This window comes from Lepidochelys kempii, chromosome 18 (assembly GCF_965140265.1).
Source record: "Lepidochelys kempii isolate rLepKem1 chromosome 18, rLepKem1.hap2, whole genome shotgun sequence".
NCBI classification, from domain to species: Eukaryota; Metazoa; Chordata; order Testudines; family Cheloniidae; genus Lepidochelys; species Lepidochelys kempii.
Window position 1 is genome coordinate 13905214 of NC_133273.1, and position 17416 is coordinate 13922629.

General features: G+C 45.8%; 1 protein-coding gene across 10 annotated transcripts in view; it reads right to left on the reverse strand.

The window, feature by feature from the left end:
* Positions 1–1757: 1757 nt before the first annotated feature.
* Positions 1758–17416, reverse strand: part of KIF1B (kinesin family member 1B) — a 150054-nt gene continuing 134395 nt past the window's right edge. For 9 of the 10 annotated variants that reach the window (XM_073316479.1, XM_073316474.1, XM_073316470.1 and 6 more), the window contains 9 exons: positions 16178–16239; positions 12526–12671; positions 11930–12169; positions 11068–11139; positions 10096–10217; positions 9085–9234; positions 8359–8551; positions 7478–7596; positions 1758–6646 (listed from right to left, as the gene is read on the reverse strand). In XM_073316479.1, coding sequence (XP_073172580.1) covers positions 6604–6646; positions 7478–7596; positions 8359–8551; positions 9085–9234; positions 10096–10217; positions 11068–11139; positions 11930–12169; positions 12526–12671; positions 16178–16239 — 1147 coding nt within the window. In that variant the 3' untranslated portion in view covers positions 1758–6603. The remainder of the gene's footprint in view (positions 6647–7477; positions 7597–8358; positions 8552–9084; positions 9235–10095; positions 10218–11067; positions 11140–11929; positions 12170–12525; positions 12672–16177; positions 16240–17416) is intronic. The other variant, XM_073316475.1, reaches the window with a different exon arrangement.

Consider the following 17416-nt stretch of genomic DNA (forward strand, 5'->3'; position numbering starts at 1 on the left):
CCAAGCCGCTTCCGCCTCTCGGGAGGGCGGGACTTAGGGGCTCGTCCTCGCCTAGTTCCGCCCCATCTGTGGGCTGATGGCTCAGACGGGCCCAGCCGAGCGCCGATCTCATCGTCCTTTAGAGGGGCGGGGTCCGCCTTCAAGGCCTTGCAGCAAGGGGGGTGGCAGGCAGTAGCCGGGGGGTCCAGGCTGCTGGGCAGGTCTCCCTCATGCAAAATGAGGCACAGCCTAACCCCAGAGCGTGGCTGTGGGTATCAATGCTAAATCCAGAGGGTTGCCATCTTTCTAATTGCACAAACCCAAACACCTTTGCCCCCCCCTTCTGAGATCCCTCCCTCCAGCCTCCCACTTCTATCACGGGCTTTTCCCCACCCTCACTCATTTTCACTGGGTAAGGGGTTGGGGTGTGGGAGTGGGCTCAGGGTTGGGGTGCAGCCTCCGGGGTAGAGCTAGAAATAAGGAGCTAAGGGCATGGGAAGGGACGCGGCTGGGACTTGAGGTATGGGGGGAGGTGAGGGCTCCAACCGGGGCATAGGGGGATGCAGCTGGTGAGGAGGGGTTTGTGGTGCATGGGGGAACGTAGGGTTGAGGGCCAAGGGGTTTGAAGTGTAGGAGAGGGCTCAGGGCTGGGGTGCAGGCACCAGTGAGGGGTGTGGGCAGGGACTCAGGGCTGTGGGGTTTAGAGTGCAGGAAGGGGCTTAGGTCTGGGGTAGGGGTGCAGGAGGGGGTGTGAGCTCTGGGTGGGAGTTTGGATGCAGGGGAGTTCCAGCCTGGGACAGGGGATTTAGGAGCAAGTTAAACATGCAGGAGGGGGCTCCAACCTGGGTAGGGGGCTCGGAGTGTGGGCTCTGGCCAGGCAGCACTTAGCCCTGCTCCACCATGGACCGGGAGCTGCCTGAGGTAAGGCAGGCTCCCTGCCTGCCCTGGTTCCATGCTGCTCCAAAGGAAGCGGCCGGCATGTCCAGGCTCTAAGTGGAGGTGTGCCCAGGCAGCTCCGCATGGTGCCCACCCCTGCACGTTCCCCACCAATAGGAGCTGCGGACCCAGCCCTGCCGGTGGGGGCAGCATGCAGAGCTTCCCTGATCACCCCTGTGCTTAGGGGGCAGATATGTCGGCCGCTTCCAAGGTGCTGCTCAGAGCCAGGGCAGGTAAGGAGCCTACCTTAGCCCCGCTGCACCACTGACTGGACCTTTAACAGCCCGGTCAATGGTGCTGACCAGAGCTGCCAGGGTCCCTTTTTGACGGGGCATTCCGCTCAAAAACTGGATGCCTGGCAACTCTACTTGTGGGACTTCAGGAGCTGTAATATTTTAAGGACCTCACTGCAGTTTTGAACAGTCAGAATTTTTGTAAGGTTTTACACCTACTCGGACAGGGCCTTGGGAGTTTGACCTGTGGGGAAGTCCATGTACTGCAGTCATGTTTAAAACAGCTAGTAACCTCAGGGTCAAATTTCAGTGGCCTCTGTTTAAGGAGCTCCTAGTCACCTGTGACAACCACCACCAGGCCTACTATAGTTAGCAGCTTTTACAGTGAAAGTGACTGAATAATTAGAACTGCCAGTTGATTGTGTTTGAGGGGAATGGTGATAGAAAAGCTGGAGAAGGGTCTCTGACAAACACCCGGAATTAGGCAGAGAGGAATGTCTGTACTCTCTGAATGAGCTTGTTCAGATCAGAGTTCAACAGCTCTCAGGGATCAAGCCAAGAAACTAATGGTAAAAAATAGTAAGTGAAGAAAGCAGCGCACACAATGCCTGCTAATGCACTGGTTGTACCTTTATTGTTTCACCTCGTTCACTAACAGTTCTGTGGTGCAAGGTTACCATACACAGTTAGATATCTGCATTGCACACCTAAGCCTATACAGCAAATGGATCAGAATTAGTACAAATACATGAACTATATTTACATTTTGTATACTCAAGCTCCAAACATCAGATATATTTACAAAATAAAACATGAGAATGAAAATCAAATTAATAATGTACAGTGTTGCTGATGCACTCCTTTGCTGGGATGAGATCAGTTTGCAAAGAGATTTGTTCAAGAAGGCTACTTATGCTATAGTGTCTACCATGTGTGGAGGACTTGAATAGGGAGATGGAAACATTAGTTAAAAAAATAGGTATTTCAGTGCAACAGCATTTCTAATGTCCAAAGTCAAGAACATTAACAGACTGCACATGGAGAATGTGCTCTGAACAAGCAGAGTGAAAATTAAGGCCTCATCCTGAGAAGTGCTAAGCATCCATAACTTCCCCAGTTCCCAACCCTTGGTTTCAACAGGAGATAGGGGTAGCTCAATACCTCAGGTCAGGCCACTAATTTGGCAACATTAAAAATAGGAGGTCCTATAACCCTCCAGACCCACAAGTTGGAGTGCACAGCTTCTCTCACTGATTGAAGCAAATTTAAAACTAATATTGACACAAGGTTAAGTAATCTGTTTAGTGTTAAACTGTTTTTAGGCCTCCAATACTTAGAACTCATAAATGGCCTTCTGAACAAAACTCTCATTTCTGTTCTCGAACAGCTGATGTTTCTGTTTAACAAGGAAGCTCAAAATTAATACATTCCTGCTACGTACAGTACAGTTCAGACCACATATGGGGTAATCAGCTACAACGGAGAGATGCAACACACACAAGTTAGAGTCCCATTTAAATACATTCTGCAAACCTTCCAAGAGCAGCAGCATTAGTATCCTTCTTTTAAGTAGCAGGTAAACAACTGCATCTTTAACAAAAGAGAAAAAAATCCAGAACAATACAACTAACACAAACTGATGCAGCGTAAGTACCAGAGTGATGCATAGGCAATATTAATTGCAGAGTACCAGCGGGTTCTATACCCAGGATAATGCTCTCTTCCTTATCTAATGTGCAATTAGAGATGTATAAATATACAATACATTACATAAAAAATTAAATATCCCTGTAAATTAGATAACAAGCAGCAGAAAGTAAAGTCTTTGCTTTGAAACACCTCACCAAGCAGTCAAAGATTTTCGACAGAGGAATGACAAACCTTCCCAATGGTTTGGAAATCCTCTCCCTTCTCTTCCGCATCCCAGGATAAAGGATTTTGTTTTAAAAACTTAAAGTGCATCTCTAAAATACAGTATCAATTCTTTTTAAAATAAAATGGCTTGTGGAACTTACACAATAGTGTCATATTTTCATGGGCCTTTGGGTAATTTCTTCCCTTCCATTAATTGATTAAATTAAAAACCCAAACTAGAGGTGTGCCTGCAATCTTAACTTTTTCCAAGGGACATCCTTTAGGATCAGTGTCCATGCTCAAAAGGTTGGCTGGCCCATGGCATGGTGCCCACTTTCCAGCAGCAAGTCCCAAGAGCTGGCTAACTCCAGGGCAGCCTGCATGCAGCTAAACCAGCACACCAGCTCAGTTGGATTTTTAAACTTCAGGAGGGGCGACAGTTTTCCCTGCCTCTTGTATTTTTTCCATGTTAAACTCTTTGGGGTAGAACAGGAAGCCTGTACAAAAATATGAATTAAAATTAATTAAAAAAAATATTTTTCTACTTCCTACTTTAAGGACCAAGGAACACTGCCATTCCAGAGCAGAGCTCCATTACCAGTGAGAGACTCTAGGAGATTCAACATCTCTCTTACATCAGACTGGAAGGTGGTACTGCCTCCTCTGAACTCTCTACAGATTATGGGGCTTTAAGAAATGTAGAAACTTAAAAATAGAATTTTACACTTCCAGTGACCTTTGTTCCACATACAGATCAGGCCACCAGAAGCTGCCTGCAGTTCTCAAATATAGGAGGGTGAAATTTATGCAACACATTTGTAACATTTCCAGTTCTGCGGTAATAAGATACCCATCTGCCACCTCCTGTTTCCTAAGGAGGGTTCCTTAATCATGTTTATATATAATACCTATATTTATAAATACAATTTAGCTAATTTTCCAGCTTCTGGCCTATCCAAAGCAAAGACTTTGCTAACTAGTTTTGTTCTAGTTAAAAAAAAATAAAAAAAATGTTCTCAGTGCGTCACATAATACCACCATCTAATCAACACCATCCCTCCCCTTCTCAGACAGGAACCACCTTCGTTACCGATGGTGGCAGCAGCAGCAGTGACTTAGTGCTTAAAATTAACCTCTAGTTCATTCTTAGAACAGTCTTGAAATCTGCTTAACTCCAGCACAGGGAGCCTCTTCCTGCTCTAGCAGTCTTGGTTTGTGCACACACTGGAAGTGCATATTGTGTCTGTTACATAACAAAGAACATTCTCACTGTGTTAGGGTCACACAATTAAAGAACAAAATGCTACAAACAAACAAACGCAAACAAATGCTTTCTGTGTGATGCTCTTGGATCCTTATAACACTCCCCCATTGCAGATTCCTGTTCTGGAAGGAGTTAGGGGACTGCAGGAGAAGAGGTGGCTCACAGCTCAGCTTGATTACCATCATGTAAGGTATAAAGATATGTCCTAGCAAGCATCAGACTTCATCTTCCTGCTCCGTTTTTAACTAAGCTTTTAGGAGGTCCCACTATGCATTACGCTTTGCGGCAGAAGCAAAGCAGTGCATGAAGCTGAAATAAAGTTGCTCTATTGAGAACCCCTCATGCTTCTGGCCACAGAAACTCAAGTGGGCGGCATGATTAGGTGTCAAGGAGTGATCTAAATGAAAACTACCTTCCTGAGGTGGAGTGATCCGAGGACTTTTTCTTGCATGTGCCTAGGATAGTGAAATAAACCCCCTTTGCCACTCCCAAGAGCTATAAACTTAATGAGAGGTCTGTACATCCTGACCCCACTCCTCCCCCCGGCATTCCACTCCCCAGAGTGAGCCGCTGAAGTATAATGAAGGGGTTTTGATGGATGCTAAAAATAACTCCCCTGCAGTGACCAAGAAACCTAAACTGGAAATTCACCTCCCAGAGAAAGGAAGCTTCCTGTGTCTTTGGTGGAAGGCCTGAAGGGGCAGAGGGTCAAGGTTTGTCTAAGAGACCTTATATCAAATTAGCAATAGCTGCTGCTGCTGTCCAGGGGGATCTTACAACAGGCACTTGTTACACATTGGTGATCAGGAATAGGAGTCTGCTTGGTCTCTCTTCAGAAGGGACTATCTTCCTGCCCACAGGATTTAGGGGGAAGGGTTGGAGGCAGATGAAGAAGAAGAGGAGGAGGAGGAGGAGGAGAAGGTGGTGGTGATACAAGCAGCGATGTGATCTTTTTTCCAAAGAGAAGCCAAAGCTCCCTCCCATCCTGGCGCATTCAGTGGCTGGAGAGTGCTGCAAGCACTAGGTTTTAAAAGGAGACAGTGGAGAGAAGATACTTTCCCATCATCAGATTGGATATCGTTCGAATTGAAGAAAGGAGGGTATGATGCACAAGGTGGGAGCAGGGAGGCCCCCATTTCAGAGGTACTCCAAGAGTATATGCCAGATGCATTTTTCAGAGTAGCTTTTCAGGTCACGCTCGTTTCTGTTTTAAAGCTAATCAGACAGGGAAGGGAAGTCACTGATACAATAACTCTCGAGACCAAAGAAAGGTAGAGAGAAAAGGGAAGCATCTCCCCAGCCTTCTGGTTAATTCCTGCATATGCTCCAGAGAACTACCACACAGGGATTTTTCCACTTCCCTTCATTAGCATCACCTCAAAGAAAAGGCTGAGCCCTTCGAATTTCAGGATTTTCAACCAATGCTTCAGTGACAACCTCCTCTCTCTATCAGGAGGGACACGGCCACATTGCCTGCACAGAGTTACCGCAAACTCCACCTGCTCTGCTCTGCTCAGGTTTTGGGGAACTTTATAAATAAACAGTGCCACTCTAGACCCCTATGGCAAGAGCCCATGGGGCAGTTTCTTCCAGCCCGCTGCTACATCACTCAGGGTCTGCTCCTGTTCTCCTCCCCTCAGTCTCGACAGCAGCAGACCTTGCTCTGACCTGCTGAACACTAACAACACCTCCATTTCCAGAATTAACTCAAATTCCGGGATATCTGGGGTCTGAGATTCAAGTCCAACCTGGATGGGTTAACTTATCTTATGTGTCAGCTCTCACAGGGGGTTAAATGACAGGCAAGACTAAGGAAGCCTCAAGAGCAGCGGCAGCTTCTCGCTGGGTAACGCCACGTTTAGACGCTTAGAAGGAACCATTTTTCCCTAGCCTAAGAATCTTGTCCTGAGGGCAGCATTGTGGTTACCGCAAAGTCATAAAAGAAAGAAAAACCTAAAGCATTTCAGACAGATAACAACAAGGACAGTGGTACAGACATCAAAGAGTCAGTTGGAATGGGAAACCAATAGTCTTAAGGAAAAAACAAAAAAATAAGTAACTTTTCTTTTTAAAGTCGTGCAATATTCACTGGATCCTTTTTTTGTTTTTTCCTTTTGTTTTGGCCACATGCTACTAATAGGATTCTCAACACAGATGAAAAGAAAAAGGGGTAGGGTTAGAATAGCTAGAAAAAGTGCTGAAGGAGATGGGGAGGGAAGGGAAGTTAAGCCACAGGATTACATACAAGAGAAACCATCAAGAATTACACAAAGAAATGAGAGGTAACACTTTATCTATCAGAAGGCGAGTTAGAACAGATGAGAATGACACATGGACTCAGTACTTCAGCAGGCCTGTGCGTCTTCGGGCCAGTTTTGACCTGCACAAAACAAAAGGAAAAAGGATTAGCTAGCTTGGCATTACCTCCTGAGCCTCATTCTTCAACCTTCTTTTTTGCCACATCTTGATGTTATTTGATCTACGCTTATTTTGCATTTTTTTACAAAGGAAAATATGTAACAGTGATAACTTGGATGCTGTACTTGCTGCCCCAGTGTCCTTGTGAGGGAGATGGGATCAGTAGGAACTGTAGTTTAAGAGCTCCTCTCTCTATGCCGATAACACAGTTGGGTTTTCAATGAACTTATTAGTAAAATGAAGACTGAGTTTTATCTAGCAGTACTGTGTTACTGTGCCTTCCAGGGAGAGCCAGGAACCTCTGTAGCCCAGCTGACAAGATGGCACTTTTGGTGTGGGCTAGAATGCAGGAACTCTTGGGAGAAAGCCAGCAAGGGGAAGGAGGAGGGAGAGTTCTTCAGTGTCACCCTACAACCTGGCCAAACAGAGAAGCAGCCCAGACCTACCAGCAGCTAGGCAGTGAAAAGTCTAATATATTTGTAAAAAAGGGAGAAAGTCCAGGAGGCCAAAGGCCATTTTAAGCTCTTCATATCTACATCGCACACAGCATCCTGCATATATTTAAATGTGATTTGTCTGGTAAGAAGCTGGTGAACAGATAGCATCCACTGCACTTTTTAGGCTTTAGGGCTGGCTTTTTTTCCACACCAGTAGACTGAGTGCTCACTGGAATCGGCTCCCCCATCCCCTCAGAGCAAATCTGCTAACCAATGTGACAGGCTGCCTGCCCACATTACACTAACCACATCTCTGCTCTGCAGTGTCTGCTCACTCAGACACAGCTGCCTCTTACCGTATTGTGCCAGCAAGAAGAGGGTTGAAGGCGTATAACCAGTCGTTCATATCTTTGTCGTTGATGGCTTGGAGCAGGACCCCACGGTGCTTTGTGCACACAGCAAAGGTATTGGGGGTCTGAAATATTTAAACAGACAGTTCTCAAGTAACCAAGCCTGTAGATGCAGAGATTAGTTACACATGGGGTTAACACTCCTTCATTGCTACTGGAATGTGCCGGTCCCAGCAGTAGTTTCCTAGGAGACATTCAGACAACCGACATACTTTTCTTTCCTCCAGGATGCATTAGATGTGTCCAGTATATTGTTCAGCCCCAAAGCTATTAACAAGAGCATATTTCACACACTACTCGTGGACCCGGATCCTTTGGTAAAATCTTTGGGGCGGGAACAATCTTTTTATGTTCTGTGTACACTGCACCGAACACAAGGGGCCCATTATGTGGACTCCTAGGTGCTACAATAATGCAAATAAAGCTATTGAAGTCAATCAGTTTGCTGTAGTCATATAATGCATATGTGAGGGACTAGAGGAATCAGGGGACTGGTAAAGGGAACAGCCATAAACCTCTCAATCCGAATCCTTCCCAGACTGATGGTGACTGATAGTGGACCAATAGTCTCAGTCCAGCTCCCTGTGGGTTTGCATGCACATCACAAAAACCACCACTGCACTAACTGGGAACCTTGTTGGCAGCCTCAGCAGAGGCGTCAATGGCTGAACTACCACTGAGCCTGATCTCACTAAATCCTAGAAGTGGTTACTCCAGACCAGAGATCAGTCAGATTAGCAGGGCAGCATGGGGCAAGCTTGCATCAGCATTCTGCCCCTGTTCTGTGAATAAACAGAGGACTTCAGTTTCCAGGCACTTAGACTGACCTTCACCATTGCCTGCTGATCCTCGCTGTACTCCACCTGAGCTGTGGACAGGTTTATGATCCCCCTCTCCACAGGGTCTTTGTCACTGTTGTAAATAAAGACGTATGGACGGCGGACTATCACAAAGTGCTTGGCCCAGGAGCTGGAGAGTGGCTCCTTGAAGTGGAGGTACCCCTTCTTTGAGACCACAGAGCTGAAGAAACAGACAATGGAGAAAATATATTTATCCAAGAAAGTATGAAGTGAATTAGCCCCTGCTAGGATGGCCCAATAACAGAGTGAAATGGCAATAAGGCTATAAGAACAGACCAGTGGGTCTATAGTCCTGTCTTCCATCCCAGCCAATGTCAATTTCTTCAGAGGAAACCTTAACCCCATCTCCCATTCCAAAAGGACACCTAGCTGTGCACACGGGACAAGTGATGCACAGACAGCTATGCTGCAGTAACATGGATAAAACAGGTCAGATTCAGGTCAGTAGCAGAACTAGTTCTGTGCATGAAGTGTTTGCAGGATTGAGCACTATGGAAGACAGATCAACAACTCTCCCCTACCCTTCTACTAGCCTCTGAGTGTCTCTTGCAGGCTGCTGCTTTAGTACTGCCAGCAGAAATCTTGGTAGCTATTGTGTTCATCTTCCTCAGATGAGGCAGGACTACTGGAAACCTAAGAAAGCCCCTGCTTTAGAGAGCGCAGGAAATTCTGACACCGCAGCAATTGACTTACCCAGGTCTGATTTCCTCAATATCTGGAACAAGGTTCAGGAATTCATTCTTTCCAGCTCTGGCCAGGAAGGAGGTTTCCACTGTTGGAACCAGCTGGAATTGTTCCAACTCCGGGCAGGGGCTGGAGGCACGGGAATTTGCTTCTGGAGTCCTTTTAAAAAAAAATGAAGGGGGAGAAAAGTAATCACTACAAAGCAACTGGTTGTGACGGCAGAACTGAAAGCATTTCTGAAGCCTGTCTTCTCCCATAAGATGCTCTTCTGTTCTGCAATGAGCCTGAGCCACCAGTTTCAGAGTGACTATATGCCATACCATGACCCATGGAAGCCTTTTGTACAACTCCTGAACAGCATTTACCACAAGCTTGAGGCCCTCAACTCAGAACATAAGTGATCTGCCCACCCGTCAGTTGCTTCAGACCATTTCTTCCTTGCATCCCTCTCCAAGCACAGTCCACAACACTGAGGGGCTGTGCCCAAATTACAGCTGAGTTGATACTAGGAGGGCACTTCCTGGTCAGCACTGCTCTCAATGAGGACTAAAGAATGAGGAAGGTACCAAACTGTCCTTCAATGAGAAGTGAGCCCCAATTTTATCTAAAACATCCTTCATAACTATGAGAAACCAAGCAACAGAGGTCACTCGCCAAATTGGCCTATCATGATCTGTTCTCTTGACAGAGTCCCCAGAACCACAATGGGTTTTACATGCTAAAAACGCAGTGGTGTCCATAACACACAGTGTGTTCACCTGAAGGGGAAAGAGAATAAATGCAGAGAAGAGACAGCAGGAAACAGAATGAGGAAGCATATGCGGAAAGGAGAAGAAGCAGAGAGAAAAAATGAATGAGAAATCAAATGCAGAGAAGGGAGCAGGAAACAGAATGAGGAAGCATATGCGGAAAGGAGAAGAAGCAGAGAGAAAAAATGAATGAGAAATCAAAGGAGAAGATCAAGAGAAGCAGCAGAGTGGAAGTGTTTGTTTAGAATCCCCCCACCCCATCTCTACTTACTTCTGATCCACTGAATTGCACCTTGAATCTGCCAGAGAGGGACAGGTGGATGAAGGTGTAAGGGTGGCACTACTGAAACTGGACACTGATGGGTCCCGCCCGATTGGAGAGATATCAGATAGCTACAAGAACACACAAAACACTGCAGCATAAGATTTTTGTAGTTGGTGTCTGTCACCTTGGTAAGATAACACTGCACTCAGAGTATCCATAATGAGGAGTGCTCAGTGGACTATTTCTACCAATACTAATTACTCTATTAGATAAATACCACAACAGCCATATTTTTGCACCTCATCCCTCTTTGTAGAAATCTCCTTGTTTGAAAAGCAGATATGGTAGCACTTCTGTGGGCACTGTCTGACAGTGTGCTAGACATCTGATGATCTGCATACAGAATCCATCAATACAACATTGGGTGGCCGGTTTTATAACATCAGATTCCTTTCTTTATTGTCATTTGTATCTAAAGTCAGTTCTCAAATGAGTTCAGTTTATCCTTTGTTGCTGAGAAGCTGAGGAACATGATGATAATGAGCACCCCATGCCACAAGGTGAACTATAATACAAGCCGGAGCACTAGTACTAAACCCAGAAGAGACTTCTCCTGCACCATTCAAACTGCCTTCCCTACACTTTGGAACTTGGGGGGGGGGGGGGTGGCCACTGAACAACACCCCAATAGACTGAAGTGAAACAAAATGGTTTGAATCCAATATCAGTTGTATCATATTCAGGTGCAACTCTCTCGTGTTTTCACCATGATGGCATGAGAATCTTTACTTTACACAAACAGGCAGCCTTTCAATACACAATTGTACAGTATCTATACATCATACTTCAACTTAGAGAATATGTAGTATTCTAAGACTCCATCAGATTAAATAGAGGGCAGAAAATGTACTGTAGGAAAAAAAACAGGCCTATTGTATGTTTGGCTGCTTGTCACAGCAGCTACAGCAAGCACCTTACCTTACAATCACTGATGCTGTTGTACACCTGGTTAAACTCCCGGTTGAAAGTATGGGTAAGAAGCTGCAGGCACTGAGAAAAAAGCAAAAAAACCAGGTGTTTTCAATTACATTTTATAGCAACAGAGCACTCATAACAGATAGCAACAGAGCACTCATAACAGGCAATCTACCAAGATCCACTCAAGAATTAGTGAACTACAGTCTGCCCAAGACTAACTGATGACACCAACAAGAAAAACAGATGTCAGTCATACAATTCCTATGATTACACTACCCAACACTTCCATATGCAGGAGCACCAAGGCAAGTGCTGGGTATGGCATTAACAACACAACCCGTCATCTCTTTAAATTTCACTGAAGGGAGACATCTTCTGGCTGATTTGAGAGGAGAACTTTGGTTATGTAGCTTATTTAAAAAAGGCTCTGTATAGAACATAGCACATTCACCATGTAATATAAGGGGCGGAGTATGGAAAAGCAAAAGAAAAGGACATGAGACAACAGAAGACTTGTTTCTGGTCCTAAAGTGCACTTGTAAGTCAAGTATCCCCTGAACTGGAGAAGATCTAGCAGAAGGATTTCATACATCTAATGTATAAAACCAAAAAGGTACCAGCTAAAAAACAAGAGCATGTCAGCTCATTGTCCCTCTTCCCCATCTGATCATTTGCCCCAGTTGGGAATGATACAGAGGTCCATTAGATATTTTATGTATGGCCCAAGTAGTGCAGGTGAAAGGCTTTTGTGGTTCCTTCAATGATTAAGCCCTAGATATTTTAACTCTTTCTTGTTACAACATCTTTATTGCATCTTCAGTGTCACAACCTGGACCTGTTCTGTTCTCTGGGCAGCATGTACCTTGGTTGCCAGCTCTTTCTCCCTATCCACCAGGCTCTCGATGTCTGCAGAGTCATAGCCACTGCTTTCACTGGGCGTGACAGCACTCTCAAAAGTGGTAGTGGAAATTTGGGAAGAGATGCTGGTGGAGGTGCTGAGGGTCCCACTGCTCAGACTGGGGGACAGCGAGTCACTCAAGGATTTGGGGATGCTATCGCCAAGTTTCTCACGCAGTAGCAGGAAGTGACGAGTCTTTTCCACCTGAGAATCAGCAGAATTAAGCATCAATTCTAGGACATTCTTCACCCTCAAGAGCATGGGAATCCCTCTCTCACTCAACAGGATATCTACCAGAGAGTCATGAAGCTGGGGAGCAGAAATAACTGGCAACATTGCTAAAAAATTAATCATTGCTTTTGCTGAATGCATTGAGAGCTGAAGGCTGTTTTCACTGGCATGAACAGCCTCTCTGTACCCATGTAGTGGGGAACCTACCCAAGGCCTAGCCTTGCTGAAAATTCCCTTGCAAGGCCCTCCCAATTTGGAGGTTACAGTCAGCATAAAAGGCTGCTGGAAGATTTAATTCTGTCTTGCTCTTTCCCCCTTCCTTTGTGTACCTCATGCAGCAGCTCCAGCTTCTCCAGTTCCCACTGGTGCTCTAGAATGAGGCTGTCACCACGGGGCCTCCAACCTGCCAGATTCTCTTCCCCACGGACATATGCTACAGACGTATCCAGGACTTTCCTTCTCCTCCTCTGCATTCCTGAGGAGTCAAGTACAGAGTAGTGGCATAGGTTAAAAACAGTAGATTGGGAAAAGATACAATATAGACTTAATGTACAGCAACTGGCAGGGAACCCACACCCCCCAACTCAACTTGGTGTAGATAAAATAACCAGGATTACATCAGTGGCAATGCCTCCATCAGTCACACACCACACTCCAAACGGGGGGAGGAGGGGCGGGTGCGACAGCATCATTTTAGTTTCGCTTTCTGCCCTAGCCCAGAAATATCTTTCCCGTACCTCCATAACTGCCTGAACCCTGTTCAGTCCAATTCAACAGAAACATTAAAATGCATTTTTCTCCAAGGCCTGGTGATATTATGGGAGCTTCAAGATAAATAGCTGTGAATGATTGTATCAGGTATTTGCAAGCTCTGAATTTCAGTCCTTAGGAAAGGGTGGGAGGAAAAATCATTGAGAATTCCCCCTCATCCCCTGATACTGCTCCCCCAAGTCCCAACTACACTAAATTGAAGATGCTATCTATGGTGCCCTTCCTCCCTGGGCCCTGACACGCAACCTCTAGTTAATTGGAGCTGTCCTCACTGAACTATAAACGAGCACAGGTGGCATAGATTAGGCCCCAATTCACAGGGGGACGAGTGCTGTCGGGCCATTATTACACCATATCCATTCATCATAGGTGTTCTCTCATTTAAATCTTTCCTCTCCTCCCTTTTGGTTAGGATTATACTGGGAATTTCTATCATTCCTGACACAAGGAAGAAAGGAAAGCAGCAGAATACAGACCCTGGACTTCAGAAAAGCAGACTTTGACTCCCTCAGGGAACTGATGGGCAAGATCCCTTGGGAGAATAACATGAGGGGGAAAGGAGTCCAGGAGAGCTGGCTGTATTTTAAAGAATCCTTATTGAGGTTACAGGGACAAACCATCCCGATGTGTAGAAAGAATAGTAAATATGGCAGGCAACCAGCTTGGCTTAACAGTGAAATCCTTGCTGATCTTAAATACAAAAAAGAAGCTTACAAGAAGTGGAAGATTGGACAAATGACCAGGGATGAGTATAAAAATATTGCTCGGGCATGCAGGAGTGAAATCAGGAAGGCCAAATCACACCTGGAGTTGCAGCTAGCAAGAGATGTTAAGAGTAACAAGAAGGGTTTCTTCAAGTATGTTAGCAACAAGAAGAAAGTCAAGGAAAGTGTGGGCCCCTTACTGAATGAGGGAGGCAACCTAGTGACAGAGGATGTGGAAAAAGCTAATGTACTCAATGCTTTTTTTGCCTCTGTCTTCACGAACAAGGTCAGCTCCCAGACTACTGCACTGGGCAGCACAGCATGGGGAGGAGGTGACCAGCCCTCTGTGGAGAAAGAAGTGGTTCGGGACTATTTAGAAAAGCTGGACGAGCACAAGTCCATGGGGCCGGACGCATTACATCCGAGAGTGCTAAAGGAGTTGACAGATGTGATTGCAGAGCCATTGGCCATTATCTTTGAAAACTCATGGCGATCAGGGGAAGTCCCGGACAACTGGAAAAAGGTTAACGTAGTGCCCATCTTTAAAAAAGGGAAGGAGGAGGATCCTGGGAACTACAGGCCAGTCAGCCTCACCTCAGTCCCTGGAAAAATCATGGAGCAGGTCCTCAAGGAATCAATTCTGAAGCACTTAGAGGAGAGGAAAGTGATCAGGAACAGTCAGCATGGATTCACCAAGGGCAAGTCATGCCTGACTAATCTAATTGCCTTCTATGATGAGATAACTGGTTCTGTGGATGAAGGGAAAGTGGTGGACGCGTTGTTCCTTGACTTTAGCAAAGCTTTTGACACTGTCTCCCACAGTATTCTTGCCAGCAAGTTGAAGTATGGGCTGAATGAATGGACTATAAGGTGGATAGAAAGCTGGCTAGATCGTCGGGCTCAACGGGTAGTGATCAATGGCTCCATGTCTAGTTGGCAGCCGGTATCAAGTGGAGTGCCCAGAGGGTCGGTCCTGGGGCCGGTTTTGTTCAATATCTTCATAAATGATCTGGAGGATGGTGTGGATTGCACCCTCAGCAAGTTTGCAGATGACACTAAACTGGGAGGAGAGGTAGATACGCTGGAGGGTAGGGATAGGATACAGAGGAACCTAGACAAATTGGAGGATTGGGCCAAAAGAAATCTGATGAGGTTCAACAAGGACAAGTGCAGAGTCCTGCCCTTAGGACAGAAGAATCCAATGCATCGCTACAGACTAGGGACCGAATGGCTCGGCAGCAGTTCTGCAGAAAAGGACCTAGGGGTGACAGTGGACGAGAAGCTGGATATGAGTCAGCAGTGTGCCCTTGTTGCCAAGAAGGCCAATGGCATTTTGGGATGTATACGTAGGGGCATTGCCAGCAGATCGAGTGACGTGATCGTTCTCCTCTATTCGACATCGGTGAGGCCTCATCTGGAGTACTATGTCCAGTTTTGGGCCCCACATTACAAGAAGGATGTGGAAAAATTGGAAAGAGTCCAGCGGAGGGCAAAAAAAATGATTAGGGGACTGGAACACATGAGTTATGAGGAGAGGCTGAAGGACCTGGGGATGTTTAATCTATGGAAGAGAAGAATGAAGGGGATTTGATAGCTGCTTTCAACTACCTGAAAGGGGGTTCCAAAGAGGACGGCTCTAGACTGTTCTCAGTGGTAGCAGATGACAGAACGAGGAGTAATGGTCTCAAGTTGCAGTGGGGGAGGTTTAGATTGGATATTAGGAAAAACTTTTTCACTAAGAGGGTGGTGAAACACTGGAATGCGTTACCTAGGGAGGTGGTGGAATCTCCTTCCTTAGATATTTTTAAGGTCAGGCTTGACAAAGCCCTGGCTGCGATGATTTAATTGGGGATCGGTCCTGCTCTGAGCAGGGGGTTGGACTAGATGACCTCCTGAGGTCCCTTCCAACCCTGATATTCTATGATTCTATGATTAAATGCTAAAAAATCCACTCCATTTCTCAAAGTAACCAACTGAATAATCCTCCAAACGTCTGAACAACAGACTGTGCCTGGAGGGACATAGGTATTCCCAGCATACAGGGATATGGATAAACACAGTCCTGCAGGCAGGAAGACAAGACCCCTCCAGAGAGAAGCAGCTCAACGGTGACCTGAACTGCGAACACTAAACTTTATTTATATCTATAAACTGAACTCGTAGGATAAGGCTCAGTGCCTCATCAGCTACATTGCCCAATTTCTTCTAACACTTCTAAGAGAGAAAGTGTAAGGGAGTTTAAAATGTTTCGATGCAGGGACTGACAGTGCCCTGAATATACATCTAAATCAGAGGTAAGAGGCAGTTTAAGGTTTCCACAAAACAGCAATGCTTGCTCCAAAGCTATGGAAGAACTTCTGCACCACATAGAAGCTACTTCTCCTCAATATGGCAATTTATTCCCTCTTGTCCACACATCTGTTATTTGCAGTCTCTCCATCTGCCATAATCACTCTTACCAACTTACACACCGCTACATTTGAATGCACAGGCTGATCCTGCTTACCTGGGCTTCCAGTGTCTGCCATTTTGCATAAACTCAGCTCATAGATTCCAGTTACTCGATTGCTGTTTACAAAACACCCACAGAGAGGAAATTTGTTATATCTCAAGAAATAAATCAAGATAAAGTACACGGTCTCTGAAAAGGTTTACATCTTAAAGATTCAGAGGACCCTTCGCCCCCAAAATAGAAATAAACTTGTATTTGAAAAGCAGAGACCCTTGTCCACTGTAAGCTTGACAGATAAACCAGCCAGGCGGCCAGTTCCCCAAATATGGCACCTCCACTCTGTCTCCGGTCCTTCCCTGTTTCTAGGGCATTATCCTTAGGAAGCTGCTGATTAAGCAAATTACAGTTAAGGACTAATGTCCTCCATAGGCCACCTGGAAAATGTGCTTCCCCTCCATTAAAACATCCAAATATCTTTGCAAGGGCTGGTTACAGAGGCAAGTCTGGAAGACAGAAAATCTGAGGAATAGTCCGTTTGGTTTTTACTGAGGTAAACCTGACAAAGGAGGAACATTTAATGCCCTCCAATAGAGCTGGGAACTGCAGCTAAGCAGGCTTTCAATTAAGACCCTTCCAAACTACCATGTTGCATTCTCTCTTTCAGTCTGTATATGAAAAATGAGAGATTACTTACCTGTATAGTAACTTGAGTTCAAGAGGTTTTGTCTCCACTGTAGGACATGAATGTGCCTGTGCACTCTTGACTGGAGATTGTAAAGCAGTGCAGCTCCTAATACTCCCCTATGAGGACATTCAGAGAGGTGTGGACTCACCACCACTCAGTACCTCCTTGACCGCAAAGCCAGAGACTCCGCAGCAGAGGGGAAGGACAACAGGAGCTGGCGCACTCATAGGAACAAAACACCCCAAAGAACTCAAGTTACTGTACAGGTGAGTAACCTCTCATACTTCTTTGAGTATATGTCCCTGTGGGTGCTCCACTGTAAGAGACTCCCAAGGTAACTTAAAATGGACATAGGTGCTGAGGAAGCAGGTCTAAGACAGCTCAGAGGACTGTCACCAAACATCATGTCAAAGCAGGTAAGATAGTATAATGCTTGGTGAACGTATGGATGGAGGACCAAGTTGCAATTCTGCAGATTTCTGCAATGCGTCCATCTTTCAAGAGGGCTATAGATGTGGAGTGCGCCCTAGGGGAGTGTGCTGTCACTCTATGAAAGGATGACACCCTGGCAGTCTCCTAGCATATTACTATGCAACCTGAGGCCCACT